The 17320-nt window shown below is 47.8% G+C and overlaps 1 protein-coding gene across 5 annotated transcripts in view; it reads left to right on the forward strand.

The window, feature by feature from the left end:
• LOC106564864 (nucleosome-remodeling factor subunit BPTF) overlaps positions 1-17320 on the forward strand; it is a 59313-nt gene that overhangs the window by 21396 nt on the left and 20597 nt on the right. For all 5 annotated transcript variants that reach the window (XM_014131333.3, XM_014131337.3, XM_014131336.3 and 2 more), the window contains 6 exons: positions 409-557; positions 1440-1571; positions 13255-13384; positions 13951-14086; positions 14449-14769; positions 15017-16919. In XM_014131333.3, coding sequence (XP_013986808.1) covers positions 409-557; positions 1440-1571; positions 13255-13384; positions 13951-14086; positions 14449-14769; positions 15017-16919 — 2771 coding nt within the window. The remainder of the gene's footprint in view (positions 1-408; positions 558-1439; positions 1572-13254; positions 13385-13950; positions 14087-14448; positions 14770-15016; positions 16920-17320) is intronic.

Below are 17320 nucleotides of genomic sequence, written 5' to 3' on the forward strand. Positions count from 1 at the left end.
CCAGTATAAAGGAAGTTGGAGGTAGTTTTGCGAGCCAATGCTGACTAGCGCAATGACTGGAAGTCTACAGGATAGCAATTGCGCTAGTTAGCAACTTTCTTCAAACCGCACGCAGAGACATAAGAATGGTATCCATGAGTTTGTCTGACTGTGAGGGAAGTAGATAAAGGGCTTCATTTCCAAAAACTCTGATGTATCCCTTTAAGTCTATGATGCCTCCTTTTAATCGTGTTTGTATCTTGTACAGTACTGGCCCTCTATCCTTGTTTAATTTTAGCTGTTTTTTTCTTCTATTTTTCTAATTGTTGCTCCTTAAAGCATTTTTAATTTTGTTTTAGATGTACAGTGCTTTGGGATTTCCCCATGTAAGGAAAATCTCTACAAAAAAACTGTTATTTTATTATTCAGTTTTGCATGACGCCGGCAGGCGACTTCAAGTGGAACGGCTCCATCCACGGCTCTAAAGTGCTGACCATCTCCACGCTACGCCTCACCATCATCCAGCTGGAGACCAACGTGCCGGCACCCTTCATGCACCCCAACTGGGCCTCACACAGGTACGGATGGGATGTGGGCTCTGGGTGGTTTTGAGATCCTAGTTGGTTGATTTATATGTTTTGAAAGAATACGATCAAAATGTTCTTAATCCATGAATCTAAGCTGGGGGAGGGTTCTACTAAGTTATATGGAATTGTTTTAAGAAGGTCATACCAAGGATCATTTAGCTATTTGGTTTAGAATTGTAAGACCCCTTGAAGTATAAAAAAATACATTTGGAATGATTCTATTTTTTTGCTTTACTGCTATAAGCCCATACAAATGTGTTGAATAACATTCACTACTTTGAACAACAATCCCCCCCAAAAATCTAAGGGAAGTTTGTTTTGAAGTGTCTGTCCTATATCTGACAGATATAAGAAATCAGGAAACATCAAAACATTTTGGACTTGTATTTAACCCCTTATTTTTGGCATTAAACAGTCTCCATATAAACTTCCATAAATGTTTTCAACTGGCACCGGGGGACCTTCAGACGAATCTTGTGAGGCCTGTGGGTGTCCTAGAACAAAACAACCAACATGTATATATTCGTGAGAGTCTCACCTTTCCACAGAGGACTCATATTAGTGCTGTTGCCCAAACTGTTCAGACGCTACAGACAGAAGTTGGCAGATCGCCTGTACCGACTTCAGACGAGTCCCAAGGGGAGGGGGGCACAGGCTATTATTCAGATACTAATTTGTGACGTTATTTGTTGATAACATATTTGTTTTTACATGTTCATTGACGTTAGCGTGCTCTGCTCTTGTTCAGTTCTGACCCCAGCAGTCCCAGGTGACAAATAAAGTCACACTGTCATGATTTATTGTCACCATGCTTCCATATGATGGATAACACCATTGTCTGACTCCCTTTGGCTTTGTTTTGGTTTTCATCAGGAACAACTGGATTAAGGCGGTGCAGATGTGCAGTAAGGCCAGGGAGTTTGCCCTGGCCATGGCCATATTGGAGTGTGCCATCAAACCTGTGGCCCTGCTCCCTGTCTGGAAGGACTCTCTGGGACACACCAGGCGAGTAGATTCAAAGCGCACACACTCACAGTCATGTCTTTCACTTTAAATTGGCATCAAGTCATCAAGATAACCTATTTTACTGTGTTATGTCATCCTTACATGTCATTACCACTTCAAATAACGCCTTAATACCATTTAATCATACAAGTCTGCAGCCACTTCCAAGTCTGACTTCTTAGAACAAGTGTAAACCCTAGACCAGTGACGGCTGCTGACTACCCAGGGCGCTGGGTGGTTGGAGATGTCAACAAAGCAGCATGGCAGAAATATAATGCCAAGTTTTCGAACGAACGGTAATTTCTTTGAGAAGATGCTGTATATAAAGCGATCTGTGTATTTGAACAACAGCAGAAATACAACTATTTTACTTTAGCATGAAAACAGACTGTCACAATGTACTGCGTCATTGGTCTAATCCGCCCTACTCAGTCCCGAGGCACCGGCCATGACTAGTGGGCAGGTAATACAGAATATGAGTCATACTAATCTGTACAAGCAGATAATGAACTCAACACTCTGTCGGTATTAAAGATGGGTCAAATAGTACTGTAACACCAGTTACAGAAACTATCCCTAATCCTTCCGCCCAAACAGTCATAGACCTGTGGGCAGGATAAAATACATGATTCTACTGTGCCACCCCAGCCAGGAGTCATGTCATGTAGTCCTTCTAATAGGAGAAAGTGGACCTAATGGAAACCTTGTCCATTGATCCTACGTTTCCCTCCTTAATTCTAGCCTTCCCATCAGCAAAGCTGAGTACAGGCTGAACCAATTTAGAAAGCCAACTCACTGATTCCTCAGTGTAACCCACCACACTTAATCCATAGGCAAAGCCAATGATTCGTGGGCAGATGACAGAATATGGGCCAGCTACTCTGCCTCAGCAGATAGATAGATACCTCAATATTCCATAAATTTCAGTGACCGGTCTAATTGTAAAGCAACACTAGTTACAGCACTATTTCCCTCATCACTCCGCCCCTACACAGTGGTACACTGGTGGGCAGTCTAGACCATCCTTGCTGTACTGACGATGTCAAACAAAGGTCATGTAACACGTGTCTTACTCTCTGACAATTAAGAGAGCGGACCTAATGGGAACCCTGCCCAATAGTCCTGCATCTCTTATTAACTCAAGTTCTCCCTTCAGCCACGCTGAGTACAGAACGTGCTAGAGAGTTAGACGACATGTCTAACAGGTAGAATCGGATAAAAGGAGACGGTGACGACCAAGACGCCCATAGCACAACGGTCTGTGACCTATATGAGCTCTAAATAACCTTTGGCATAACTGCCGGGTTAAGACGTAACACCGCTCTGCTCAAGTTGCCATTGTTGGCAAGGCAGTCGGGTCTCGTCGAAAGAGCTTGGAATCACTGACGTGCTTGGCTGTAGTCAAGGCAAGCAACAGTGCCGTCTTCAGAGACAAAATCTTGAGGGGGATTTGATTCAATGGCTCGAACGGCGTCTCGCAGAGCGCCTCGAGTACCAAAGTTAAATCCCACTGGGGCAGCGTGGCTCTAGCCGCTGTCCTAAGCCGCCGCGTTACCAATAGAAACCGTTTCACTAAAGGCTGGCTGAAGACGGTGTCTCTGCCAAACCCCTCATGACAAGCTGAAATCGTTGCCGCGAACACCTTAACCTGTCTGGGATAGGGGGCAGTATTTTCACGGCCGGATAAAAAACGTACCCGATTTAAACTGGTTTCTACTCTTGCCCAGAATCGAGAATATGCATATTATTAGTAGATTTGGATAGAAACCACTCTAAAGTTTCTAAAACTGTTTGAATGGTGTCTGTGAGTATAACAGAACTCATATGGCAGGCAAAAACCTGAGAAGATTCCAAGCAGGAAGTGGCCTTTCTGCGAATTTGTAGTCCTTCTGTTGCTTCTCTATCGAAACTACAGTATCTGAGCTGTTACGTGACACTTTCTAAGGCTTCCATTGGCTCTCTAAAGCCTTCAGAAACCGGATTGAGGCGTCTCCTGTCTCTGGGCAGATAACAGCAGCACAGTTTGTCAGTGGACTGCCTGGTGACAGAGATATTGGAGATGCGCGTTCACGAGACCTCAACATTTTTTCTCTTCCTTTTTGAATGAATACAGCATTGTCCGGTTGGAATATTATTGCTATTTTACGAGAAAAATAGCATAAAAATGTATTTTAAACAGCGTTTGACATGCTTCTAAGTACAGTAATGGAACATTTTGATTTTTTTTGTCTGGAAATGCGCTTGCGCGTTACCCTTTGGATAGTGACCTGAACGCACGAACAAAACGGGGATATTTGGACATAACTATGGATTATTTGGAACAAAAACAACATTTGTTGTGGAAGTAGCAGTCCTGGGAGTGCATTCTGACGAAGAACAGCAAAGGTAATACAATTTTTCTAATAGTAATTCTGAGTTTAGTGAGCCCCGAAGTTGGCGGGTGTCTGAATAGCTAGCCTGTGATGGCTGAGCTATGTACTCAGAATATTGCAAAATGTGCTTTCGCCAAAAAGCTATTTTAAAATCTGACATAGCGATTGCATAAAGGAGTTCTGTATCTATGGTTCTTAAAATAATTGTTATGTATTTTGTCAACGTTTATGATGAGTAATTTAGTAAATTCACCGGAAGTTTTGGGTGGGAATGCTAGTTCTGAACATCGCATGCTAATGTAAAAAGCTGTTTTTTGATATAAATATGAACTTGATTGAACAAAACATGCATGTATTGCATAACATAATGTCCTAGGAGTGTCATCTGATGAAGATCATCAAAGGTTAGTGCTGCATTTAGCTGTGTTTTGGGTTTTTGTGACATATATGCTTGCATTGAAAATGACTGTGTGATTATTTTTGGCTGTGTGCTCTCCTGACATAATCTAATGTTTTGCTTTCGCTGTAAAGCCTTTTTGAAATCGGACAATGTGGTTGGATTAATGAGAGTCTTATCTTTCAAATGGTGTAAAATAGTCGTATGGTTGAAAAATTGAAATTATTGCATTTTTGAGGTATTTGTATTTCGCACCACGTTCTTCCATTGGATATTTGGCTAGCGGAACGTCTAGATGCAAGTTAATGGTGGCGGGTGAGCGCTGCTTATCAAACATGAACTGTAGTAATGAGAGCACACTCTCGACCTGACAGCACACGGGGTCCACATTCTCTGTGGCGCACCATTATGAAAACACGTTCCATCTGCTGGCATACGTCCTGGATGTGGAACTGGCACGCGAGCCCTGTATGGTTCTGATTACTGAATCAGATAACCCACGGCGCTCTAACCTGTCCCTCTCAGGAGCCAGAACCTCAGTGGCTGGCCGATTTAGAGGCATTTGCTCGATCATGCCTGCCGCCTGAGACATCGCTGCCTCTCTGTGGAATTGGCTGTGATGGCGCAATCAACATTTGAGGCATCTCCGTGTGCCACGGAGCCCCTTGGCGATCGGTATGATTTACAGCCCTCCTGTTCTCACGCGGGCTAGCAGTGGGGGAATGCAGGACAGCGGTGCGTAAAGGCGTCTATCCCTAGTGGCAGTTCGTCCTGGGCTCGTAGGGAAAACCATAGGGGACACTGTACGTTCATGCGTGACGCGAACAGGTCCACCTCGGCTCTCCCGAATCGTTCCCATATTTGGAGAACAATCTCTGGGTGCAGTTGCCACTCGTTGTCTCGGGGACCCCCTTGAGACACGAGGTCTGCTCCGACGTTCTGACAGCCTGGAATGTGTGCAGCTGTCAACGAGCGAAGGTGCTCGTGAGCCCACAGCCACAATTCCTCCGCCAGCCGGTGGAGTGCAGGAGACCTGACTTCTCCTTGGCGATTTATGTAGGCTACTGTGGCTCGGTTGTCCGACCAGACCAACACGTTGCAACCCCGTAGAGTAGACACGAAGTGGGTCAGAACTGTCTCCAACTCCAGGAGGTTGATGTGGCGTCCCGAGGGAGGCCACACACCACGTACCACCCGAGCCTGACATGTCCCTCCCCATCCAGTCAGACAAGCGTCTGTAAACACTGGAATGTAGGAGGACACTGCCCATTGGGACCCCTTGCGTCAGAACGCACGGGTCTCTCCAATAGTTCAGGTCCGCTCTGAGTGAGAGGGGAACTACCAACATCCAACGACGGTGCCTCACTAGGTCCAGTCATAGTTGGGCAAACCATCGCTGTGTTCTGCGCATGTGCAGAAGTCCCAGCGGAACCACATTGTGGGCAGACGACATGAGACCCAAGAGTGTCATGACGGAATGTGCCGTCACCATGTGATTCGGATGAAACCTTCGTAGGGCTAGCAACAAGGCAAATTCGAGCCTTCATAGTCAGTGTCTAGCTGTAATCCCAGGTAGACAATTCAATGACTGGGCCAAGGAGTGCTCTTTTCCCAATTCACAGCGAACTCCATACGTGTGAGATGAATCACTGTCTGTGTTGTGTGTGCGATCGCCAGCTCTGCTGACGGGGCGAGAACCAGTAGGTCGTCTAGGTAGGCTAGTAGCCTTATCCCTTGACGACGCAACGGTTCCAATGCCGCCTCCACGCATTTGGAAAAGGTGCGATGTGCCAGGTCGTATCCGAATGGCATCCTCGTATACTCGTACGCAACCCCTTGGAAGGCGAAACGCAGAAACTTCCTGTGACGCGGATACACTGGCACATGAAAGTATGCGTCTTTTAGGTCTAGGCTTACATAAAAGTCCTTGTTGTGGATACATTCCAGTAGACGTTTTGTCGTAAGCTAAGCTCTCGTTGAGAGTGCGTAAATCCAATATCGGCCTCGTTCCCCACCGTCTTCGTTGGCACTCGGAAGTATGGCGAATATAGCCCGCTGTTGCTTTGCTCTTGGGGAACTACTGTGACCGCCTCTGCCAAAAGTTCCATAATCTCTTTCACAAGAGCGGCTACTTTCTCTGGCGTCTTCATCACCGTCTCCACCACGCCCGAAAACGGGGGAGGAGTTCGGTGGAATTGGATGGCATAACCCTTCTCCAGCGTCCGTCTTAGCCAGGAAGAGAGGGTGCAGCTTCGCTGAGTAATGCCCTGAGGGCGAGAGAGCTCCAAGCTGTGGTACAGACAGAAGGAAGAACCTGTATTCCTCTATGGCCCGGGCCCCACTGTCCCTTGACACTGAAGTGGTGGGACAGCCCGGGGTGGGCCCCCCTCAAAAGGGGGAGTAAATATTGGCGCGTTCTGTGAGAAACGGAGGCGCAAACACTTTGGTTATATGTGTAACCTTGTGGTTCCAGCCCTCCGTGAACGCAGTTCGGGTCTGAGCTGCACTGACTGAGGCGCCAACCTGATGCGGTGCATCATCCAACAACAGCGATTCCATCATTGGCCCAACATGGGGCTGTGTACACAAGCTGTTCCTCAAACCCTTATCCACATTACTCCTCAGAGTGTGTGGTGTAGGGTTGGGATTATTAGTGTGTTCTGTGAGAAACGGGGGCGCTGCCACTTTGGTTATACATGTAACCTTGTGGTTCCAGCCCTCCGTGAACACAGCACGGGTCTGAGCTACACTGAGGTGCTCGCCTGTGTTAGTGTGTCCTCTCCCAATAGCGATTGCGTCATCGGCCCAACACGAGGCTGTGTGCGCGAGCTGTTCTTTAAACCCTTAACCACATTACTCCTGAAAGAGTGTGGTACAGGGTTTTTATGAGGTATAGCATGGCGGCTCATCAAGAGCGTCCGCTTTGCTGCCCTCGTCATTTTCCTTCAACATCCTCGTGTGTGCTCAGCTATGCACCCCTGGTGGGCTGTGCTACACACAGAGTGGTGAGAGATAGAGAGAAGGAACCTGAACGGTTTCGAGTTTATGGAAAATAGGTTCTCTTGTGACAAAGTCAGATGGAACACATTCTTTATTAACAAAGGACACATTAGCGCCTCCATCCCTTTGCAGGGGTGGGGGATGAACAGTGGGCGATGTCACGCGAGGTGCTGCGCTCTCTCCCGTCATGGTCGTCATCTCTTCTGGCTGCCCCATGGCTGCCAGGGCGATGAGATGAAGACCTCTTTTGCCGGTGAGGCAGCTGTCTTCTCTGGTGCTGCCGGAGGGGCAGGGCCCGCTCTTGGTGCACCGGACGCTCTGCGACCACCAAATTGGGCATGGACCTCCCCGCCGCATACAGCCGACGCCTGTATGAGATGGAGGATGGCACCGGAAATTCTTGACGCTTCCTCTGTCTCCTCTCCCGATAGCTCAGTCTTACAGGTGGTGAGACGGGATAGAGAGGCCGCCAGGAGGACAATATTGTTAGCTGCTGCTACAGCTTGCACTCCTAGAGTGAAGGACTTCCCTACCAGCTGGACTGTGAGTCTGTCCTTCGTCCTGGGAAACTGGGACGAGGTACGCAGCCAGGACGTCCTCGAGCCTAGGGATCTCCTGAGGCTGTTCACCGTCCATTCTGGGGAATGGGATATACGCCTTCATCAGCGCTCTGGCCGTTACAGGTGATTCCCATGCACCTTCCGCAGACTTAGCGAGTGAGGGCATGGCAGGTGCCAACGGCACCGCCGCCCGTCTCGGACTAGATTAAGGACCGCCTACGGGTTGGAGGGAATGGGGGGCAGTACAATGTCACAAAGAAATAAGTGAAGACACATTATCTAACTGGGGATAACTAGCTAACATGATCACGCGGACTGGGGCATGTTCCGGGTAGCCTCAGAGAATAGTATTGATTTATACACTGATTCTTTGAGTGAGTTTATAAGGAAGTGCATAGGAGATGTTGCACCTACTGTGACTATTAAAACCTACCCTAACCAGAAACCGTGGATAAGAAAAACTGAAAGCACGAACCACTGTATTTAACCATGGAAAGGTGACTGGGAATATGGACGAATACAAACAATGTAGTAATTCTCTCCGCAAGGCAATCAAACAAGCAAAATGTCAGTATAGAGACTAAGTAGAGTTGCAATTCAATGGCTCAGACACGAGGCGTATGTTGCAGGGTCTACAGACAATCACGGACTTCAAAAAGAAAACCAGCCACGTCACGGACACTGACGTCTTGCTTCCAGACAAATGAAACACCTTCTTTTCCCACTTTGAGGATAATACAGTGCCACCTACGCGGCCCGCTACCAAGGACTGTGGGTTCTCCTTTTCCGTGGCCGACGTGAGTCAGACATTTAAACGTGTTAACCCTTGCAAGGCTGCCGGCCCAGACGGCATCCCTCGCCGCGTCCTCAGAGCATGTGCAGACCAGCTGGCTGGTGTGTTTATCGACATATTCTGCCTATCCCAGTCTGCTGTCCCCACATGCTTTAAGATGGCCACCATTGTTCCTGTACCCAAGATGGTAAAGGTAAGTGAACTAAATTACTATTCCACCGAAGAACTCACTTCTGTCATCGTGAAGTGCTTTGAGAGACTAGTCAAGGATTATATCACCTCCACCTTACCTGTCACCCTAGACCCACTCCAGTTTGCGTACCGCTCCAATAGGTCCATAGTCGACGCAATCGCCATCACACTGCACACTGCCCTATCCCATCTGGACAAGAGGAATACCTATGTAAGAATGCTGTTCATTGACTACAGCTCAGCATTCATTACCATAATACCCTCCAAGTTCATCATTAAGCTTGAGGCCCTGGGTGTCAAACCTGCCCTGTGCAATTGGGTCCTGGACTTCCTAAAGGGCCGCCCCCAGGTTGTGAAGGTAGGAAACAACATCTCCACTTCACTGATCCTCAACACTGGGGCCTCACAAGGGTGCGTGCTCAGCCCCCTCCTGTACTCCCTGTTCACCCACGACTGCGTGGCCAACTCAATTATGAAGTTTGCAGACGACACAACAGTAGTAGGCTTGATTACCAACAATGATGAGACAGCCTACAGGGATGAGGTGAGGGCACTCGGAGTGTGGTGTCAGGAAAACAACCTCTCACTCAAAGTCAACAAAACAAAGATGATTGTGGACTTCAGGAAACAGCAGAGGGAGCACCCCCCCATCCACAACGGTGGGACAGCAGTGGAGAAGGTGGAACGTTTTTAGTTCCTCAGCGTACACATCACGGACAAACTGAAATGGTCCACCCACACAGACAATGTGGTGAAGAAGGAGCAACAGCGGCTATAGAAATTTGGCTTGTCACCTAAAACCCTCAAAAACTTTTACAGATGCACAGTTGAGAGCATCCTGTCGGGCTGTATCACAGCCTGGTATGGCAACTGCACCACCCACAACTGCAGGGCTCTCCAGACGGTGGTCTGGTCTGCACAATGCATCACCGGGGGCAAACTACCTGCCCTCCGTGACACCTACAGCCCCCGATGTCACAGGAAGGCCAAAAAGATCTTTAAGGACAACAACCACCCGAGCCACTACCTTTTCACCCCACTACCATCCAGAAGGCGAGGTCAGTACAGGTGCATCAAAGCTGGGATCGAGAGACTGAAAAACAGCTTTTATCTCAAGGCCATCAGATTGTTAAACAGCCACCTCTAGCACAGAGAGGCTGCTGCCTACATACAGACTTGAAATCATTGGCCACTTTAATAAATGGATCACCAGTCACTTTAATAATGCCACTTTAATAATGTTTACATATCTTGCATTACTCACATGAATATACTGTATTTTATACCATCTATTGCATCTTGCCTATGCCGCTCTGTCCTTGCTCATCCATATATTTATATGTATATATTCCGTTACTTTACTTAGATTTGTGTGTATTAGGTAGTTGTTGGGGAATTGTTAGATTAATTGTTAGATATTGCTGCACTGTCGGAAACAGAAGCACAAGCATTTCACTACACTCGCAATAACATCTGCTAACCATGTGTATGTGACCAATACGATTTGATTTGACATTATCTAACTGGGGATAACTAGCTAACATGTCACAAAGCATTATGCGCTAGGCAGTTAACCTCTCTGGGCCAGTGGAACGTTTGCGTCCCACCCTATTCAACAGCCAGTGGATTCGCGTGGTGCGAAATACAAATACCTCAAAAATGCTATAACTTCAATTTCTCAAACATATGACTATTTTACACCATTTGAAAGATAAGACACTCGTTAATCGAACCACGTTGTCCGATTTCAAAAAGGCTTTACAGCGAAAGCAAAACATTAGATTATGTCAGGAGAGTACCCTGCCAAAAATATTCACACAGCCATTTTCAAAGCAAGCATATATGTCACAAAAACCAAAACCACAGCTAAATGCAGCACTAACCTTTGATGATCTTCATCAGATGACACTCCTAGGACATTATGTTATGCAATACATGCATGTTTTGTTCAATCAAGTTCATATTTATATCAAAAACCAGCTTTTTACATTAGCATGTGATGTTCAGAACTAGCATTCCCACCCAAAACTTCCGGTGAATTTACTAAATTACTCATCATAAACGTTGACAAAATACATAACAATTATTTTAAGAATTATAGATACAGAACTCCTTTATGCAAACGCTATGTCAGATTTTAAAATAGCTTTTTGGTGAAAGCACATTTTGCAATATTCTGAGTACATAGCTCAGCCATCACGGCTAGCTAATTTGACACCCACCAAGTTTGGGACAACCTAAACTCAGAATTACTATTAGAAAAATTGGATTACCTTTGCTGTTCTTCATCAGAATGCACTCCCAGGACTTCTACTTAAACAACAACATGTTGTTTTGGTTCCAAATAATCCATAGTTATATCCAAATACCTCCGTTTTGTTCGTGCGTTCAGGTCACTATCCGAAGGGTAATGCCGAGCGCATTTCGCGACAAAAAAATTCAAAATATTCCATTACCGTACTTAGAAGCATGTCAAATGCTGTTTAAAATCAATTTGTATGCTATTTTTCTCGTAAAATAGCGATAATATTCCAACCGGACAATGCTGTATTCATTCAAAAAGGAAGAGAAACAATTGCGAGGTCTCGTGAACGCGCATCTCCAATATCTCTGTCACCAGGCAGTCCACTGACAAACTGTGCTGCTGTTATCTGCCCAGAGACAGGAGACGCCTCAATCCGGTTTCTGAAGGCTTTAGAGAGCCAATGGAAGCCTTAGAAAGTGTCACGTAACAGCTCAGATACTGTAGTTTCGATAGAGAAGCAACAGAAGCACTACAAATTCGCAGAAAGGCCTGCTTGGAATCTTCTCAGGTTTTTGCCTGCCATATGAGTTCTGTTATACTCACAGACACCATTCAAACAGTTTTAGAAACTTTAGAGTGGTTTCTATCCAAATCTACTAATAATATGCATATTCTCGATTCTGGGCAAGAGTAGTAACCAGTTTAAATCGGGTACGTTTTTTATCCGGCTGTGAAAATACTGCCCCCTATCCCAGACAGGTTAACTTTCATTCTGAAATAACTTCATATTTTCCGAGTTAGTCAAATATTAGTTTTGAAAGACTTGAAATTGGCATGGGAGCTAGCAAGCTGCTAGCTAGCTAGCTGCTTATCATACTGATTTAATTTGACAAAAAAAAATCAACCAAACTGTTTATCAATGTTTATCAAAATTACTGTAGCTGTCTAATTAATTTGCTCATGCTTTGTGATATACCCGGTGTTGTGCTGTTTTTAGTCCACATATGTGGCCCTGTCACCTACAGTACAACCTGATGATCACTGTGGAGGGAAACAATGCAATTGGCCAGCCTCCGTCATGCTTTTTTGTCCGACCAGATCCACGATGAGAAGGTTCTAGCTAGTGTATCCCTCTGTCCTTCGACTCTTGTTGGATGTACTTGTCCGGTTTATCAAGTCCCAGGCTCCCATGACTGTTAGGATTATTTATATAGAGGTTAATCTGTACCTCATAGATCAGATCTAGTCTCACGTGGGGAAGTAAGCCGTCTGGTGCGAGACATTTGAACCGTGTATTGGTGAATGGTTACATCCCTGGTGGGCCTCCCGAGTGGCGCAGCGGTCTAAGGCACTGCATTGCCTTGCTAGAGGCGTCACTACAGACCCGGGTTCGATCCCTGGCTGTATCACAACGAGCCGTGATCAGGAGTCCCATAGGGCGGCGCACAATTGGCCCATCGTTGTCCGGTTTGGGGTGGGGGGGCTTTACAAGTAGGCCGTCGTGGTAAATAAGAATTTGTTCTTAACTGACTTGCCTAGTTAAATAAAAAGTAAATAATCGTATGAAGCAATGCATTCAGTATGCATTCAAAGTGATATGCTTGTATAAACATTGGAACATAGTGCCTTCCAAATGGAATCCTATTCCTTATATAGTACCCTACAAATGTAGTGCACTACATAGGGTATAGTGTGCCATATGGAACGTTACACCACTCTAGCAGCTCCTCTGGCCCTTCCTGTCCCACTAAGACCAGTTTACCCAGAGGTGATCAGCAGCAGATCCAATGGCCCACCCCCGGCGTGTAGCTCAATATTTATATACTGTGGGAAACACTGCTACCTGTTCTACTGATGGGTAAAGACCGCAAATCTCCTCCTCTTTAAAAGACTTGATTATGTTATAGTAAGGGTGGGTGTGCAGAGTCAGTCGAGGGGCTCACATCGTTTGTGTGTGTGTTTCTCGGAGCCTTGCCAAGAGCAACGAGGGAGTTACCCTCCTCTACTTTTTGATCCGGGCTACCCCAGACCTTTCACTCACACCAGAGTGCATTGAAGGAGGCCGCTTTTGAACTGACTGTGTTTGACTTTCTCTCTCGTCCCCCTTTCTGTGCCACCATGCAGGCTACACCGTATGACGTCCATGGAGCGGGAGGAGAAGGAGAAGGTGAAGAAGAGGGAGAAGAAGCTGGAGGACGAGGAGACCATGCAGCAGGCCACCTGGGTCAAGTACACCTTCCCCATCAAGCACCAGGTATTACACACAGTCACAGACACCTGCACACGCACACACTCACTCAGACACCCACACACACAGTTAAGGGCTGCTCCACATACACATGCACAAACACATACACCCTTTTCATTTGGCCCTTTTTACCGAGCGAGCTCAGGCCCTTTTAAGTCGAAGCTCTACCACTCTATTTATGACCGGGCCATTCACCACCACCTAATCGCCAAGACGTGTTTAATTGCAACTTCCTGCCTCCCAGAATGGCGAACGGTGCTAAAAAGCCCTTTGATGAGGCGTGAGTGTCAGAGCTCCGGTGCGAGTGTCATCTTTCACATAGTGGTCCTGTTAGATGTGTTTACTTAATGGTGGGTGTGAATACCCACTGGCCCTCTCATTTCTCTCTCTCTCTCCCCTATCTTCTCTCACTCCTGTCTGCTTCCTTTATCTCTCTCCCCCACTCTCTCTCTCTCCCCCCCTCTCTCTCTCTCTCTCTCTGCCCGCTTTCTTCATCCCTTTGTACCCTCCCCCCTCTCTCTCTTCCGTCATTCCGCTCTTTCCATCTCTCTCTCTCTCTCTCCCATGTGAAGGTGTGGAAGCAGAAGGGAGAGGAGTATCGTGTGACGGGCTGGGGCGGCTGGAGCTGGATCAGCAAGACGCACGTGCACCGCTTCCTGACCAAGCTGCCCGGCAACACCAACGCCAACTACCGCGCCGAGCTGGAAGGTCAGTAGGAGCGTTCTAGTTTGTGTCCTCTTCATAGAGATAGATAGAGCTCTCTCATCTTTGTATCTGTGCCTTTATTGCATCTGTGACAGCACTGGCAATGTCAATGCAAAAAAATTATTATATCCAAATAGAGATCTTTATCCATCTCTATGATTTGGTTTGTAGGAAATCAAGGAATTCAGTGGACAAATGTACACGTAGCTGTCAAACTCCTCCTCTTCCTTCTTAATTGCCGAAAGTTGTGAGAAATGTACGATTCAATTATTAATTCACATGGGATAATGTCCCCTGTGAAATTGACTCTACTAATATAAATGTGTCTATGATAACTCAAACCTGTATGTTTTCTTCCTTCACAGCTGCCAGACGTGGTGAGAAATGCAACTTGCTGGACTTGGGTCCAAGGCCAAGGTTGTTCAAAACAACTATAGCTTCAGAACCCCAGGGAAGCAGAAGACCCGTAGAGAAAGATGGGGGTGCTACCACCACCACTACCACCCCAGAGCCCTCAGCAGACCGCCTGTCGGGAGAGAAGATGAAGGAAAAGCTAGAGGAGGGAAAGAAAGAAGAGAGTGACGGGCGAGCGAAAGTGAAGATGCAAGACTCCACTGCAGAGGAGGCTGCTGACAAGATGGAGGTGGACCTTAGCCTCTCAGACTCAGGACAAGATGATGAAAAAGGTTAGCGCTTTTATAGACTGTCATTGACTCCCTTATTGATTGTTAGCTTTAACTTCACTAACTAACACATGCAATATCAGTCACACGTATTATTGAATCCATCAGATCTTATACTGCTCTACATACCAATGTGAAGGGTGGCTCATATACTTCCATACTTGGGAACTAAGCTTCTTCACCATTGTTCTGACGAGAGAGGATAAGAAGAATGATCCAGTAACTTGTGTCCATTTTGTTTTTCTCTCAGTGTCCAGCAGCAGCCCAGGGACCAGCAGCAGCCCAGGGACAGAGACGATGTGCATGAAGCAGGAGCCCGGTGAGGGGAATGCAAGGCCCTTCAACTACGATGTGGTGGACGTGGCCCAGGGCTTCCTGACGCGCGTGGCCTACAAGAAGAAGGTCAAGGCCTCCAAGCTGGATGGTCTGCTGGAGCGCCGCGTCAAGCAGCATGCCCTGGAGGAGAAGCAGAGGGCTCAGGGCACCCTGGCCAAGCCTACCCCAGCAAAGACCATTCCGGTCTTGCCACAGACCCCACTCCAGGCCCAGAGTCCCACCGTGAAATTGGAGTTCACCCCTTCGGTGCCACCTGCACTTGCTCCATTGTCAGTCAAAGGGGAGGTGCAGGCGGACCCTTCAAAGATCGCTGAGGGAGTCTCTCAGCCAGCCCCAGCGACCCCACCCAAAGAGCCTGCAGCTGAAGCATCCCCACGAACACAAAACCAAATGACCCCCCAGAAACAGGAGGGAGACCTTCCTGAGAGGACTATAGGGCCCACAGGGGCTGGTTCAGGGCAGGAGGGCCTTAAAAGGCCCAGCAGCACAGCAGAACCAATGGAAACTTCAGGTGGGATCTACTACACTACCAGTGCCAAGCCCGCTTCCACCGAGGGTGCAGGACCTGAAGTGGCCATTTTTAAATCCCACTCCACAACGATACCTCCAAGCACTATAACCCAGGAGAGCAGCTATAGTGCAGCTACCGTTCCTAAACCACCCCAGCAAAGCACAGAGAAGAATGGGAAGGGGCCTGAGGAGAGGCAGGACAACGGACAGAGCAGCACCAAGGCCATCGCCACTGGGTCCCAGCCCTCCTTTATACCTCAGATCAATGGAAATGACAGTTTGGAGGCTAAAGCCAATACCAACTCTTTACCAACTCCAAATGAGCCCTCCAATGCTCTCACTAACAGCTCTGAGGTCAAAGTGAACAGCCTAGGCAAGGCGGAGGGAGAGGGTCAAGTAGTCTCGCCCCTAAAGCCCCTGCTCAATGGCAGTGTGGCCCCTTTAGCCGAGAGGACCGGGCCGGACAGCACGGAACCAAGGCCGGCTCCAAGGGTAGAGGTGGAGAGCAAGGTCATAGTGTCGGAGCAAGACTACCAGCCCCGGGTGAAGGTGGCCAGGTTGGAAAACAACGTGGAGGCGCTTGGGTCTACAACCACCCAGAGCACCCAGCAGCTCAACAACACCCAGCCCATGGAAGTTAAGCCCAATGCTACCACGCCCAACAAAATGGCCCCCTCGTCGGTGCACTCTGCGGAGGAGAGCAGCAACAGTGGGGTGGGATCCCTCTGTAACACCATACTCACCCAGGTAACCACCACAACAACCACCACCACCACGGTATCCACAGAGTCTCGGCTAACGGCGGGGGTCTCAAGCTCTTCGGGGACGACGGCCGCGCCCATTGTCTCAACCACCGAGAGCAGCGCAGTGTCCACGCTCACCACCATGACCAAAACCACCGTGACCAAAATGCGCTCACCCACGCCCGACAGCCAATCAGATGAGAGCCAGAGCGAAACGGTGACCGAGTACAAGACCGCACTCCTCGCCGCCCACAAGGAGTCCTCTCGTTCAACCTCCTCTGTTTCGGGGGGCATTACCTCGTCGACCTCCACCAAGGGCCGCGTTCGCCTCCTCAAGTTCTCGCGCACCAAAAAGACGCGCTCAGGAACCGCCTTGCCATCCTATCGCAAGTTTGTTACTAAGAGCCAGCGTAAGAGCATCTTTGTCCTGCCCAACAATGACCTGAAGAAGCTGGCACGGCGGGGTGGCATTCGTGAGGTGTCCATCTTCAGCTACAACGCCAAGCCTGCCCAGGACATCTGGCCCTACCCCTCGCCCAGGCCCACCTATGGCATCACATGGAGGTGAGAACACAGTTTTTAAGATTTCTCATTGGCGCCCCTGTTTTCAACGGGCTAGCGCCTTAGCTAGCTGCATTATGTTATATGATTAGGGCCCTGAGTTTTTCCAGACTACCTGGCTAGAGAAAATTCAGGGCTTTAAATGTATGGGTTTTCAAATGCTCCATCTGATTTATGATTAGTGTTAGTTTCAGCCTTGCGCTCCATCAACTCTGAGCTATGATACAGTCACTGCCCCACAATAACTGGAACCTCTCGTGCATTATTGCTCCGGCGAACGATATTCACGTCTTGTCCTGTTGATTTGTTGGTTATGCCTTCTGTTTGCCGTTAGTGGGTTTGGCCCCTGGGTTTGGCCCCTGTGACTCTGTTGTGGGTCTGAGAGACCTCAGGCTATTTTGACC

Source organism: Salmo salar, chromosome 12 (genome assembly GCF_965601325.2).
Source record: "Salmo salar chromosome 12, fSalSal1, whole genome shotgun sequence".
Classification (NCBI taxonomy): Eukaryota; Metazoa; Chordata; class Actinopteri; order Salmoniformes; family Salmonidae; genus Salmo; species Salmo salar.